Genomic DNA, 16,181 nt, shown 5'->3' on the forward strand with positions numbered 1-16,181 from the left:
AAATGTTGTTACTCTTTATTATGTTACTTGGCTGGGTTTCCCGATAACGATGACTCTAGGCGTCTTACGAAAGGTATTTGTTTTTCTACGTATGTTTCCCGAACAATCGCTTAACCCAAGAGGTTGTTCAAGGGAGACCTACAGTAATTGTTTCACATCGATGCCTCGCGAATTGATTATTCCCTCCATGCAGCAATTGCTTGATTGCCGCATGAGAGAACGTGGTGTTCTTTATAAATATAACATTGCGGGAACTATTCAAAATATCGCATTAATCAGAACTGGGGAGAACCTAAAAATAAAATACAAAATTAACAAATTGAATCATCTAACCGTAAATATTGTTTTCGCCGACTGGGTGCACGAACCCGACTCACCAGATTGCATGTAGTATCACCATTTTATTTTTATTTGTTCTATGAAACATCTGCGTGGACCAATTTGTGTGCTTGTCGTTGATATAGGGACGAGCAAATGTCCAACGGCCGAAGGAAAATTTGCCTTGCTGTCTTAACATAAGGGAACGTCGTATGTTCTTGAGAACTAAGTCTAAGGACTACTAAGAGGTGCTTTTTGAGGAAAATATATTCGATAAATACGCGAATGAACCCGCAGTGTCGACTCTCATCAAGTTCAAGAACTAAAGATTTGATACACTGTGACCTTGGCACATTTACAGAGGTGTGTGCATTCCGGGGGGCTTAGGAAATACAGTAGGGGGAGAGCGTCCACCCGAGTATGGGCAGAATCTCAGTTTTCTTCCCTATTAATAAATAAATACATAATCCTCGTCAATACAATAATTCCTTGTCTTTCATTATGAATCGGCGCATTACTGAGGTGAATTCGCCGCTCATTCGGTGCGCAAGAACGAAACCTAACAAAGATCATGGTCATGCATCAGACAAAATAATTTTATCATATAGATAATTCATTTTTAGCTAAGCGATTTTTGTACCCTTAAATATGTCAGTCTTATTTTAAATAAGCAGTATGAGCTGACAACAGCAATAAGAGACAAGTAAGAGAAGCTCAAACCAACCTTACGAAAGAATTTCTTACGGAAGATATACTTAACTAAGAACGTTTCAGGAAACATATCGGAGGGATAAGAGACAACTTAAGGTAGAAGCTACGAACGACGTAGCGTTAAGGTTTCAGGAAACTCAGCCCTGATCATTTGCATGTATTGTTATATTAAATAGTTTTCCCCCCAGCAAATATACACTTACAACACTGGTAAATAGATTTTAACACTTTCTTTCACTATTGCACCACATTATATTCACGCAGATAGACACGCAGCATTTGATTTTAAGTATGGTACGGCCAGCATGCTGCTGGGGTAGGCATTACCCCGCTTTGTGCCCCTGCCTATAGAACAGGTTCCAGATTCCCTACAACCCTCTAATGGATAACCAGTTGAAACATGAAAGAACGGATGGATGTGTTTCATATAAAAATAGTGTTGTAACATGATATTCCATTAATTATAACGTTTGTTAATTTTCCTAAGTGTCGTTTTTGATACGAAAAAAGCCGTTGCATGTTGATAAGTATAGTTGGTGGCGCACTGCTCTTCGATTCTGGATTAGAAGGGCGGATTCCCCTGTGCAGTTCTTCGTCCCTAATCCCAAAATGACACTTTCCACTTTCATGTCGCCGACATGAAAGTTGCTGTTATCCGTAGACATGGTCCACCCTGCAGTACACAATAAAAAATCTATAATAAACAAACCAATAAATCTCATTCGACACTTGCATATTTACCCTATTTAATGGTGGCATTTTATGGAAAATGCGTGATTAGCTAAATATAAATAAAATGTGATACAACTGTAGCTTTACAAGTTATGCATTATTTTCCGCTTATGCGTTCATGGACTAATACAAGTAAAATTGTTGGAAGTATTTATGTTATATGTTTTTAATGTATGGAGAGACGTTAATAAATGTTAAACATCGTAATTTTTATGTTGTTACTTTCAAAAGTATTTCCATTACGTAGCTGTATTTTTGAAAAATGAATAGAGTGATACCGCTTCGTTTATATACTTCTTATAGCTTTATCTATATATCAGCACATGATGTATTACAGGAAATCTGTTAAATTTATTTTATGCCGCTGATCTAAGGTTTGTGATATAATATACGGTGGGAAAAAAAGTTCCGGCATAAAAGCTGAAAATGTTTAACTCCAAATAATTACTAAATAAGATGTCGTGATGCTTTGAAACAACTATAATGACAGACGTCTTGCATGAATGCTGTTAATGTTAACTGATAAGTTGGCAACACAAAATTAATTCAAACACATTTAAGGAATGTGTGTGTATGTGAAAGAAGTAGCTACAATATCGCTTCTGTTTTAGATCCCCGTGATGACAAGTTGGAAAGTGCAAAGTTTTTTTTTTCTTTTTTGTGGCTTGGGTGGGGGGCACAGTGCAATGAAGCATTATGGTATCCTAGCAAATTTATGAATCAGCGACATCGGCAGGTGGCTTGGTACCACCGACAGTTCCAGATAGCCTCGGCATCTGTGTCCCAGCGGTGAGCGGAGCTGCTTACACCACGCAACCACCGAAGACATCCCTCCGTCCCCCACTGACTCTATCCAATGAGAAAACAGAGGGAAGAGAACTGTCATCGTTTTTTTTCGCCCCCCCCCACCCCCCCAAACCACCGCTCCTCAGTTTACACTTTCTTCACTTCAACGCCTGTTTATTTCTGGGAAGCAGGGAGAAATACCCGAACGAAAAAAGGACTTGGAGCATTTCTCGTTTTGAGGGAGAGCAAACAAACAAGAAACAAGAAAAATAACATATTTACGCAGATTTTCCAGTGCATTTTATTTTATCAGTGCTGTATGAAAATACCACTTAACTGAGACGCCTTGAAAAAGAATAGATATCGTTCAACTGCACAGCATCCCGCAAACTTGGATTATTTTGCCAGCATCAGACAGTTATTTAACACCAACGGGTGGAATATATTAAACCGCGGCAAATAAGGAAATCTGGTATAAGACTCGTAACCAACACAGTTACTGGCAATACAGAAGAGTTTATTCAGAGAGCTATGTCTGCTAGTAACGCCAATCATTCTCGTGAGAGGAAAAGAGAAGACCGATATTAGGAACTCTTATTTATCTATTAAATCAATTTTATTTGTTTATTAGAGAAAAGACATCGGCATGTTTGGTTTAAGCAAAACTCGAGGTTCTTCCCGGACTCATAATCACCATTCCACAGTCATGGGAGGCCTAGGATTAAGACATCAATCTAGAAATGGGGCAACTTCTTCAGACGGTTCAAATGCCACCTCTAGGCTATACTTTGCCTTTATTCTCCTACTTCTCATGCTCACGCCCAGAGTGGATTCCTCCTGGTGGTAAGTACAAGCCTCATATTCAAAGGCTTCTCGTTTTCTCTCTCTCTCTCTCTCTCACACACACACACACTTGCAAATCCCTCCATACTTTGCGTTTATTTTTCACATGTTAGAAATGCCTGATTGTTCACATTGTCTTCCACATCAGTTTGAAGTCTCTCTGCGGGATTACGATGTATCATTAATGGAGGGGCGAAGAAACTTGTTACTTGTTTAACAACACAATACAAGACCCAGGTGTACGATGCACGACAATGAAGTAAACATCTGTTGAGTTTATTGTGTATTTTGAATAGGAAAAAATCCCTCTAAAATACCGTGCTCGAATCGATTTATATATGACTATATGGTTTAGGTTCCGGAAGAAATTAATGAGGCAAACGCATGAATAAGAGACAAATTTTCTTGGACTGTAGAATTTATAATGTGTAACGATAATCAGTCGCATTAGCACGGTTACCGAAATCCTTTCACTTTGGCCCCAATTAAAATGCATGTAGCGAGTTAAAGTATTCTACTTCACATACATTTTCTCGTATTTAAAAATTTTACATTTTATTATTGTTAACGTATTATTTACTTATTATTCATAATTATACCTTTTTTTGCTTGCACTGATGCACGCCCTTAAATGTTTTATTTTTAATTAATACTATTTAAAAATGACATATTACAAATATTTTTCAAAATGTTTTTTTCTGAATCTTCAAGTTCAGTTACGGTGCAGCGTTACTAAGGACGCAGCACCTGTTACGAATTATATTTTTTTTCTGGACATGGGCTCCTTGCAGCCCCTCGCAGAACCGATCGAGTATTGATTTTGTTGAAACATTATTAAATAACCCATTGCAATTGAAATAACTGAAACGAAAAGGTTTATTATGGGAAAATTTGAAAGACTAAGCATGATCATTGTTACTAGATTTTTTTCATTATGTGTATAATTTATTCATGTGAAAAGGAAGCGTTACATTTAATGAAAGATACTTTGAATTTTTTGTATAATATAAATGATATGAAGTCATATATGTATTCATATTCAAAATAAATATGACATTTGAATGACGATATGAATGTATACCAGACTGGAGTGCATTAGGGTAAGATATGTCTCCGATGCTTTGAAGAATTGCGTTGGACGTTAAACTAAAAATAAATAAATAAATAAATAAACAACAGTTAAAGAGGGATCTCCGCTTCCAGATAATTCCTCTATTCATTATTGCCGTGGCGATGAGTTGGTATTATTAGAACCTGTGCTACGATTTCCTATTATCACTAAGGCAATAAAGCCATTTCATAAAACTAATATCTATAATAAGACCATAATTTTAATTTAATTTAATTTAGTAAACCATGAGCCTCTGAATATGTAGTGGATATGAATGTTTAATTCAATGAGAGGCTATAGGGAATCTTACATAAAGAAACCAAATACCACAACATACCTAAGAAGGGGATGCATATGAATTCGGCATTATTTTTAGAAATAGATAACATATATCCTGCACATTCGTTTCCATCAGTGATGTATTTCTAGCTGTCTGTTCCTCTTTATTTAGCATTGATATTTATCACATGAAAGTTTATTCATTGTCATGAGAAATGATAACGGTTATCTGTGGGTTGTTGTTTATCACAGCATATCGATAGCATGCACTCAGTCGGCTGCAGTCTCAGCAAAGGAAAGGAGTCATTGAACCTTTGTTAGTGCACCAGTTGTCAGCTTTGGAGTCAAGCAAGAGTTTGTCTACTTCCCTTGCATGAAACTTGAGATACAAATTAGCCCTATCTCTTGAATTCCGCTTGTGGTTGTTGAGGAAATGGTTGTGATACCTGATTAGGCAAGACCTTGTTTTGGCTAATAATTGCTTTGTAATTAAATGTCAGTAACTCCTTTGACCACCACATCAAATAGTAAGACTGACCAAAAACAACAAGTGCAGGAATCAGTAATATAGTAATATAATACACTAAATATTAATAATATGCACATTGATTATAGAGAGCATTTCCAGTTCCTACCTAAATCCCAGAAGAGTAAAGTCAGTTTCATGTGGAAGAGAATAAATTAGTATTACTCATGGATCTTTATGAAATGAATGAGCAGATTAACCTTCACTGAAAAGACTTTATTGGTTAACGCTTTGCACTAACTGCACCTTCATAATGCTTTTATATTGCATTCATACAACATTCAGTACACCTTCATAATGTATTCATGAAGTATTCATAAAACATTCATACACATCCTAACATCCCATGACAGCTTTAATATACATTAATAACAAACATTATATAATAACAATGTTTATGATCATGTAATGTTTGTTATTAATGTATATTAAAGCTGTTATGGGATGTTAGGATGTTAAAGTGTACTTGCATGCTGCTTGTGAATGTATTATGAAGGTGCATTATGAAGGTGCATTATGAAGGTGACCCTTTATTATTTGCTATTTATTTATGCACTATTATATAATTTGTTTACCAATGTACATAAGAAATACAAGGCAAAGGTACCAGAGAATCATGCTGAAATAACCAATGATGGATAAATACAGAGACTTCTTAAATTAGTTTTAAACAGAAAATTATGTGCTGTCTGTGTTTGTTCTAGTGAAGTTAGTAGCCCATGTTCTCCATGACTTATTCCGTTGTACATTATGCAGCGTATTCTTTATTTTTTGCTAAAAATCGCACTGCAAGGGGGAAATAATTTTGTTACATAACATTAATTGCCTTTTTTATGAAGTCACATAATTGTAACCAATTATCGCCAGTTAAAGTGTAATCAGGGATCCTTTTACCAAGGAATACCTTATTAGAAACTGAAAGAGGGAAATTTGTGGAATTTGAGTTGACAGTTGGCATGGGTAGTTTTCTACACTTGACTATGCTCAAGGGATCTGTGTGGTTTCAGGAGAGAAACCCAAGGCTAACATGATTTTATAGCACTTGTAATATTTGTTTGGTTATCCTGCAATGGTCATGTTAATCATTCTTGACCATTTCAGCGAGATACATTTTCCCTGTGGTACGTTGTACTTGAACGGCCCCACATCCTGTCTCCTTTCATTCCAACCCTACCTCTCGTCACCACCATCACGCTCGATCCCATGAACGTCAACACTTAGCCCACACAGGGCTTTTTTTTTTTACGACATGTTATTGTAGCCCTGGGTCTATTGATTTACAGCTACCATAAAAGGCCCCGGAGCAGCACAGCAGCCAACAAGCTTGGTCAAACCTAGCCCGGAGCACACGCCTGGGGTCGGGAAGAGACACACTGACGAGCCTTGGGTCTTTGTTCACACCTCAAGAGGCCATCAGGAAGCAATTAGCACTACTGACATGTCATCTGCCAAATCTACTTGATCTCCTGGTCTATCTTACAGCAGGGCTGTTTTAAACACTTAGCTGTGTTCTTCCTTGTGAAACTTATTGGTAAGACTGCCCTGAAGATAAAGTATATGAGTAATTAATCTGATAACCTCTTGGTTTGAGTCATAATCTTGAAGGGTATCCCACATTTGAGGAGGGAAACACAGGAATAAGAGGAGACACAACACAAGAGAGTATAGCAGTGTCCTTACTGTAAATATAAGGGCTTTAACAGTATTGGAGTGGTCTCCACATTTGTGTCGGGAATTTGCTGAATCACCTCATCTGAATCCCAGCCCTTACTTGATTCCATTCCACATGCCCCATGTGCTTTTAATCAGGTATTAAATTGCCCTTTATTTATTGCTGAGAGGTGATTAAGAAAACAAATGTAGAAAGAATATAATGTACAATATAGCTATGATTACAGATGCATACGCTGTGAATGTACAACATTAAAAATAAAAACTGCAAAGTTAGGGTTAATGGGACAATTTATATATTATAGACGGGGTGTCTCCCCTCATCAGTTTTGTTACAGTGCCTCATGGTAGACTGGCGTCATTAAGAATGTTCAAGTCTATATCGTTATATTTCAGCCCCAACCGTGATTTAAACCTACAATGCAATGGCATCTGTGTATGACTCCAGTGCAGGAGTAAACGCAATTCCTGCGTGCAGTGTCCCTGACACGAAAGGGTAGGAATACAGGGGGGAAAACAACCACTGTGGCGGGAGAGTCTCTCTCACCTTCCAGTGCTGGTACCATGATGAATGCAAGCATAGCACAAGGTCCCGCACTTGTACGCAAGCTCAAATTCCAAGGTTCGCAAAGGGGCTTACTCTCACCCACGCAAGCAAATACCAGACCAGTGGAGGCAGGCAAATAGCGAAATTCGGTATTGCATCATCTCAACGTTTCTTTCGGCCAAAGATACATTTAGTGAAAATGTGGAGGCCCTCTCCTGGAAGACTATGGATTGAGAGACTGCATGACTTCTTTGTTTGTAATGCTGACAACTTTCAGCACATCTTGCCTTGGTTTTAATGAGGTTATACAGGCTAAATCAGTTCTTAATTCTATGATCTTCTACGGTCAAGTCATTTTCTCCTTTGCTTTTCTGTAAAATCTCATTTAGATGCTCTGGTGAAAATATATTTTGACCACTACTACAATAAATTTAAATGACAAAACAATATATTTTTGGCCAAGAAAATTCCTTTTACGGGAACAAAGTCATTCATTGTGAAATGTCATATTTTTCAGGAATGTACTATTTCTTAAATGTCACTGCGATGCTTAAGGTGTCACTGTCCACCTCTGCTTCTTGCAGGTACATCGGGGCGCTAGGCGCCCGTGTCATTTGTGACAATATCCCAGGTCTGGTCAACAAGCAGCGGCAGCTGTGTCAGCGGCATCCTGACATCATGCAGTCCATCGGCGAGGGCGCGAAGGAGTGGATCCGCGAGTGTCAGCACCAGTTTCGCCACCACCGCTGGAACTGCAGCACCCTGGACCGGGACCACACCGTTTTTGGACGCGTTATGCTGCGCAGTAAGTCTGCAATTTTATTAGAAAAAAATATATGCGTGGAAGGAAGTACACTGTGCATCCATTTAAGCTAAAGTAAAGAAAGGTCAACAATATATTGGGCCCTAAACACTTACAGATGCTCTCCCTCACTATGTAAATCAGACTTCATACATCACAAGAGTGAACAGAAATAAATCCTGACCCGTGACAAATGATGTAGAGTCTCGCAGCTGTGCTTTTACTGTACCCATACACACCCTTACTCACATTCATGAACATTAATGCAAATGTAGAGATATGGACATGGTCAGCAGATATGGACAAATTAACACTTACACATGTGTTTATGTATTTACCCTCTCTAATGGATGTCCACATTACTCCGGTCATGGTCGATAAACACGGGAAGCGGTAAAAGTATGACCGCTGTCATCCTCCTGGTTCATCGGTGCCAGAAACCAGACTCAGAGTAGGCCAGTGAGTGGTTTGCATTTCTCCAGACATGCTGTCATATTTTGGGGAAAGGCCATTCATCTTTCCCAGTCATAAAAGTTTCCCTTCTGGGGGGTTATTGTGAGTTTGAGTCTGTTCCGTCTGTTCTGTTAATGTAAGTGTTCGAAACATGTGTTTAAGGTAGGCTAGACTGGGCTATGATGTTCGTGGGGTTAGGTATACTGTATTAAAATACATTTTCACCCTTACGATTACTTTTTATCAGAATGTAGCCCCATCGTGAGTTGGGGAGAGGCTGTACTTACGTATGTTCTATTGTTTGTTTATTTGTGTCAAAAATGAGAATGTACAATTAGGTGACTTTGTTATCTCCTATGGTCTATTACCTTTCCCTAATGGTTAGACTGGATGAGAGTGGGTGTTCTTAGAAAACAAGTAGCAGACACGTCCACACGGGCGACGTATAAACAGTAATAGGAGATGTAAATATTTGGAAAGACATTTCTGGCAGACCCTGTCTGACTGATCACTGGTTCTCTAATTCACTATATGAAATGGAAAACAGCAGAAAGGCTAAAATAGACCGGATCACCCACAGACTCTGCTTCCCTTAATAAAAACACACCTCAGTGCTTGGAAGTCAGTCATCTGTATGGCACATGCTGCCAGGCAGCGATAGCTTGTTGTCACCATGCGGCTGCATAGCTATGGACAGAATCCCAACCATATGCCACTCATATGGATGAAAATGCAGAATCAATGCTCAAGAAAGCCTGAATTTCACTCACCCAGCGGGCCTTAGTCTAAGGAGTCAAAGAAACTGCCAATCATCGGTTTTTCGAAGCGTCTTAAATATTTGTGACAAAAGTGTTTAAAGCAATATATTTGAGGGTAGATTTCATGCTAATTATTTCGTCTGGGGGCTTCAAGTTGTCCACATGTTGAACTGGGGTCTTTCTGATTGGGGTGTAGGCTCAGCCACAGTCTTAAACTGGATAAGAGTTTCTGGGATAGAGGGACAGATAGAAGATGAAACATATATGTTCAGTACAAAGCAGCCCGTTGTAGTACATTTGTGCACAGCTGTTTTCGTGTCTTTCTTTCCTGAAATAAAATGGAAAATATTCTGGAAATTGAGACAGACATTCTCAAGCGGAGAAGTGCTATGTGGTGATCGTTCTCCTGCGATGTTTCCTATACAGGCAGCCGAGAAGCCGCATTCGTATATGCCATATCCTCGGCGGGTGTGGTCTACGCTATCACCAGGGCCTGCAGCCAGGGGGAGCTCAAGACCTGCAACTGTGACCCCCACAAGAGGGGTCGGGCCAGCGACAGCAGGGGTGACTTTGACTGGGGAGGCTGTAGTGACAACATCAATTACGGCATTAAATTCGCGAAGGTTTTTGTGGATGCTAAAGAGAAGACAGTGAGGGATGCACGAGCACTGATGAACCTCCACAACAACCGCTGTGGGAGGATGGTGAGAGCACCTCCCGACGTCTGTGAACATTTCTAAATCATTGCTGCTGCTTCTAAGCAGAAGCTTATCTGTTTTATCATGGTGGATGATTGCATAAAAAATGGAGTGAAATATTTTCAGGGAGACCATTCTCCTTAAGAAGAACCTACACATTGTTCTCTGGCACTTCCAGCCTAGGTTAAGCTAGCATGATAATGTGCACAATGAATCAATGCATGGCTTCATCAGTTTTTGTTAGTCTGTGGTTTTTAAAATACTTATATAAGTCTGGTTGCTTTGTCTTATTCATCATAACATGTTCTACTTGGCAGGCTGTGAAGCGCTTTATGAATCTGGAGTGCAAATGTCACGGTGTTAGTGGCTCGTGCACTCTAAGAACATGTTGGCTGGCTATGTCCGACTTCCGTAAGACTGGAGATTACCTTCGCAAGAAGTATAATGGTGCCATTGAGGTCACCATGAACCAGGACGGTACGGGATTCACAGTGGCCAACAAGGACTTCAGGAAGGCCACCAAGAATGACCTGGTCTACTTTGAGAATTCACCTGACTACTGCCTCATGGACAAAGCAGCAGGTGGGTAACATAGAAATGGGAAAATTCGAAATATTAGGAAACTTGGGAATCTGGAATATTGACATAGCTTGAATCCTTCCTGAGCATTGTATCCTATATAATTATTAATTTTCCTTTATCATGAAATCAAAAATACGTAGAGTTCAAGGTCAATTTTAGGCTGTTTCACCATTCTGGTTTAAGTGGATGCTATGGAATTTGCTACATCTCCAGGTGCTAGGCATAAATTTCTACACAATATGGCAAATAAGTATACATTTTCAAGATGTTCGTTATTTTTATTTATTCACTAATTAATTTGTTTCAACTAAAATATTTTGAATGAAGATGTTGTTTTAGTAGGTAATGGATTTTGAGGTTTTTTTCTCTTATCCTTAACATCCCGTTCTGTCCTCGTAGTCTCTGCTGTAACGTCTCTTTAAACAATAAAATCAAGTCTATTTATGACATTATCCTCCAGGAAGTAACATTATTTAGGGTGCAGAAGTAGCGGAAATAGAAATAGTGGAAAGATCAATAAGCATTAAAAATCCATCCATTTTCCAATCCGCTTATCCTTCTGGGTCATGGGGGGTCCAGAGCCTATCCCAAAAGCTATGGGCACGAGGTAGGGAACAACCCAGGATGGGGGGCCAGCCCATCGCAGGGCACACACACATGGGCAATTTTTAGTAACTCCAATCAGCCTCAGTATGTCTTTGGACTGTGGGGGGAAACCGGAGTACCCGGAGGAAACCCCACGACGACATGGAGAGAACATGCAAACTCCGCACACATGCAACCCAGTCGGAGACTCGAACCCGGGTCCCAGAGGTGTGAGGCAACAGTGCTAACCACTGCACCCCCATGCCGCCCCAAGCATTAAAAATGAGTTTCATAATTTCCATCATGTTTATTCTGGTCAAAAGTCTGTGCCTTTATTGTCATTTTCAGCTGTATGACATATGGGTCATACGTTGTGATGAAATTATGATGTTACTGCTCATAGTGGAAGAAAGCAGTGATAAATATGAATATAAAGACGTTTTAAACACTGATAATTGAAATGATTTTTATGAAATTCATGAATTATGTGTATAGTTTTAGTTTATCTCTGCTACACTGCACCATGGGGCAAAATTATAGAAATTATTAATAAAATATCAACATTTTAAAAAGAAATCAATTATTCAACTATATGTTAGCACACTGTTGATCTATAATTGACCAATGGCTCATTTCCACCCACTTTACGCCAAACAGGGTGGAATTTACCTCCAACCAAATGGTGAAACAACTTTAAGTTGACCTTTACGTCCATTTATTAGTGAATTTGTGATATAAGAAAACTAATACACGTTTTTCACATTTGTTAATTATACTGATAGAATGACAAGTGGTTAGCATTCAATTCAGTAGAAAATTCCTTGCCAAAACTTTGCTGAAATATCTGTGTATGTGTGTGTGTGTGTGTGTGTGTGTGTGTGTGTGTGTGCTTGTTTTGTCATGTTTTGTGCTCTCATCCAAAATTCTAGTGACTGCAATACCATGACATTTCCTTGTAGCCATTCCAAGATATTCAGATGGTTTTCCTTAGAAACAGCTTATTTACTTCAACCCCCCAAAGTTCTTAAGATGACACATATAATTTTCCTTGTTGATACTGTATTATATCTTACTTAACATGAATATTAAAGCTACGTACAGCAGCCGGCCGACGGATGTTGAAGGATTTTCTGTTTTCATACCATGACTTCAACAAAAACTGAAGACAGTCCAAAATATGTAAACAATTAGGTCTATGGCCGCATCATGCTGCCTTTCACACAAAGCATAGAAACCCCAGTTGTGTTGGATGCCCTTCAATGGCTTCACTGACTACATCATTATGCCAGCCTTTACTCATCAGGCCTCTCCAGTGAGTTTGGCTGAGGGCGGGCCGGGTTCCAGTGGTCTGTTAATTACCGGTCATGCAGCACTGCTTTATCTGTTAAGCCTTTGAGCTAAAGGTACTGTAGGCTTCAGACACTAGAGAGGTATGAAACATTGTAATCTGCTATATCTCTTAGCCAGTGCGTGGTACACACATTACTTTATTTAAGGCAGAATTTAATTACATAACTGGTAATTGAGCCCGTAAATGTTATAGTCTTCTTTTCCTGATGCTTTTAAACTAGAAATTCTCACTGATGGGGTGCAGTGAGGGAGGACTTGTATTGCTGACACCATTGGGCAGTCAATAATTCTTCCATAAGTTCTTGGTTATCTCAGAATTCACACCCTAAGGCCACAACAAGCTCAATTTTCTAATCTTCCACTTCATTGTTAGTATGATTCTCACAAGTGAATTATGGGGATTTTATGTTTACTTTTTATATATTTTCCCCATTTGCCTCCAAATCTGCAAAAGTTAAATAATTCTATCACAGGCCTCCCAGATAAAGAGCAAATCCCATAACAAGAGGGTTGGAGATGTCTATGCTTTCAACTATTCTTTTCACTCTGTGGTCCACTGGTTTCATCAAGCGATATGACATGCTTGAGGCAGAGTCCTATACTCTTGATCCTACCCTAAGCCCAGGTAGGCGCCCAGCTGACAGTAAATGTTGCATCACAGCAATGACAATAAATGGAATTTAGCGATGTAAAACAGCAAACATAACTCAAACGAATTTTCTAGGGTTCCGCACCACAGACAGCTGGGGATCGAACAGAGATTCCCGTTATCAGACACATCATTGCTTTGACCGGTGTAGCCATTCCCTGTACTCTAGGCCCCAGTGTATGGTTCAGTACAGCGTAGGATGTACATAAATGAAACCTTCCTAATCAGAGACACGACTCAGTCAACACCAAATCCACATACAAATTACGGTTTATATCCATCCATCCATCCATTTTCCAAACCGCTTATCCTACTGGGTCGCGGGGTGTCCAGAGCCTATCCCGGAAGCAATGGGCACGAGGCAGGAACAACCCAGGACGGGGGGCCAGCCCATCGCAGTACGGTTTATATATACAGGCTAATGACATCTATCTATCCCTGTATCTTACATGTAGGTTTCATGTTGATATTTATTAGAGAACTGTTGTTACAGTCCTCACATGGGTGTAATTTAACAAACCTTTGCCACAGTCCTTAAAATCTATGCCTTTGCAAAACATATTTGCCGCTATTGAGTCTTTATGAAATGTACCAATATATTTTTGTATTTATTACATATGGAGAAATAGCTACTGTTTGCACCTTACCCATTCTGTGTAAATGTTAAGAAATATACATAAGGCATGGCTGTAAACAAGTTTTAAATCATTTACTCTGTTCCCTCTAGGTTCCCTCGGCACAGCAGGGCGTGTCTGCAACAAGTCATCTCGAGGTACAGATGGCTGTGAGGTCATGTGCTGTGGGCGGGGCTATGACACCACCCGCATCAAACGCATCACCAAATGCGAGTGCAAGTTCAAGTGGTGCTGCGCTGTAGAATGCAGGGACTGCGAAGAGGCAGTGGACGTCCACACGTGCAAAGCGCCCAAGCGCGCTGAATGGGCAGACCAAACCTGAGGACCTACAAATTTCTAGTGGGCCGTTGAATTCTGGGATATAGAGTCTACCCTCATAATCCCTGATCCAACCACTCTCCACACTTCCTGTTGCATGGTTTTCATTTAACTACAGTATCCCTGCAAAAGCACTAAACTACATTTTCTATGAGGTCCTTGCACAACACACTCATTAAATGTCCCGTTTTTTTTGTATTTTGAATGGGACTGTACAAATGAGGGCTGCAATTTCCTTAAAACTGTGAATATTTTTTTTTTATCCGTTGATGGTAATAAGTGGCAGTTGGAGTATTTCGTTCATTTGACTGTTGTTGGGCAAAAACAACGCACTGCTGTCAGGATGCTTTTAAGGACAGTTTTCCCAAAAAACTCATTTTGAGCTTTTGCAGTAATAATATGGCAATTCTGTGTAATTACAGTATTTACAAATGTTTTTAATCTACTGGTTTGTGTATCATAGAGTAAATATGTGCCATCCCTGCTCAGTATCTTCTTATGACAATGGAATGTCACACATTCAATTGTCTGTGGCAACAGCACTCTGTGCATAAGATTGTGGAGGCAGGAATCGGCACTATTATTGAACATGAAGACGCACCTCGGAGTTGAATGGATTCAACATTGGACATTGCTCTGTTTACAATTACTGCTTTTTCCCTAAGTCTGAATATGGACAAGAAAGTACATTATTTAAAACAGAGAAATCTATGTTGTGTCCCTTGTCTGAAAATGAACATGCACTAAGGACATTAGCTAATAAAGTGAGCAAAATTGTCACATTCAGACATATTTGTTGACTGATTCCAAGAAAAGACATCTGAGATGGACTGATATCAGGACAGACGGCGCAGATCCAACTAAACAGCGATCTTCCCTTTTTTTTGAGGAATGTCCTTGACTGTGATTCTGAAACTCGAAAGTACAGCGATGTATTTTTCTTCCCTCTCCTCCAGCTTGCTTGTATATCCTGTGTATACTGTCTCAATATTTCTAAACAGAAGTTCATATAAATATATTGCATTGGTAAATCTCTGGAGGCCGTGCTTTTCATTTACTCATGACTTAGCATCTTCTGCCAGTTCAGTACATTTGCAAAGGGAAACAAACCGAACACAGCATTGCAACCTAGAACTGTTTTCCCGACCCGATCACTGCTGCATTCACTATGAAGCAGGTCACCCAATTTACTATTCAATTTTTTTGAACAAGATTAACAGTGTGGAGAACAAAAGCTGCCCTATGATTTTCATGCAAGACTTAAAGGAAAGGTAGCGATAGTGACAGTTTCAGGAACAAAGTGGCCAAAAGACCCAAAGGATGTTTTCACACAGTGGCCTCATTAAGCGAAGGAAGATCCCAGGCATTTTAAGTCTTATTATTTCCCTGACACAACAAAGACAATCATTCTATGAGTATAATTACAAGATGCAGACTGATGGAAATGTTCAGAAGAGAACATCCCCACAAAGGCGGGGATACTGGAATGGGGAAAACGTACATTAGACAATAGGGTACAGTAGAGTTATTTACCAGCGCATGTAGATTTAAATATGTAAATGCTGAAAAATAAATCAATATTATTTAAATCAGCCTTCTTTTTCTACTTTCATCATACTATAAACATATTAACAAACCAAGGGCCAACAAATGAATCAGGTTTATTATACTTAAATTTGAACAATACATGTCTGTATTTTGTAGTCATTCATTTGTTCTTTGAAAAATAAGATAAAGAAACTGATCAAAGAAAAAACTATTTTAATTTCCTTTCATTGCAAAAAGTGCACAGACTTTATATGAGATAACCTGGACTGACAAGGGAAG

General features: G+C 39.2%; 1 protein-coding gene across 1 annotated transcript; it reads left to right on the top strand.

The window, feature by feature from the left end:
* The first annotated feature begins 2,695 nt into the window (after nt 1–2,695).
* wnt2bb (wingless-type MMTV integration site family, member 2Bb) lies at nt 2,696–15,385 on the top strand. Its single transcript, XM_049017953.1, has 5 exons — nt 2,696–3,390; nt 8,109–8,329; nt 9,964–10,241; nt 10,553–10,817; nt 14,129–15,385. Exons 1-5 carry the CDS (start codon nt 3,194–3,196, stop codon nt 14,356–14,358), a joined length of 1,191 nt encoding a protein of 396 aa, XP_048873910.1. The 5' UTR covers nt 2,696–3,193; the 3' UTR covers nt 14,359–15,385.
* Nucleotides 15,386–16,181: the final 796 nt, after the last annotated feature.

The sequence above is a fragment of the Brienomyrus brachyistius genome, chromosome 6 (assembly GCF_023856365.1).
Source record: "Brienomyrus brachyistius isolate T26 chromosome 6, BBRACH_0.4, whole genome shotgun sequence".
Classification (NCBI taxonomy): Eukaryota; Metazoa; Chordata; class Actinopteri; order Osteoglossiformes; family Mormyridae; genus Brienomyrus; species Brienomyrus brachyistius.

Excerpts from the sequence above, each read along its gene's own strand:
- wnt2bb (XM_049017953.1), top strand. The coding sequence starts at position 3,194 with ATGTTTGGTTTAAGCAAAACTCGAGGTTCTTCCCGGACTCATAATCAC. Across the intron at positions 8,330-9,963 it reads TGGACGCGTTATGCTGCGCA|GCAGCCGAGAAGCCGCATTC; the intron begins GTAAGTCTGCAA and ends TTTCCTATACAG. Across the intron at positions 10,242-10,552 it reads ACAACCGCTGTGGGAGGATG|GCTGTGAAGCGCTTTATGAA; the intron begins GTGAGAGCACCT and ends TCTACTTGGCAG.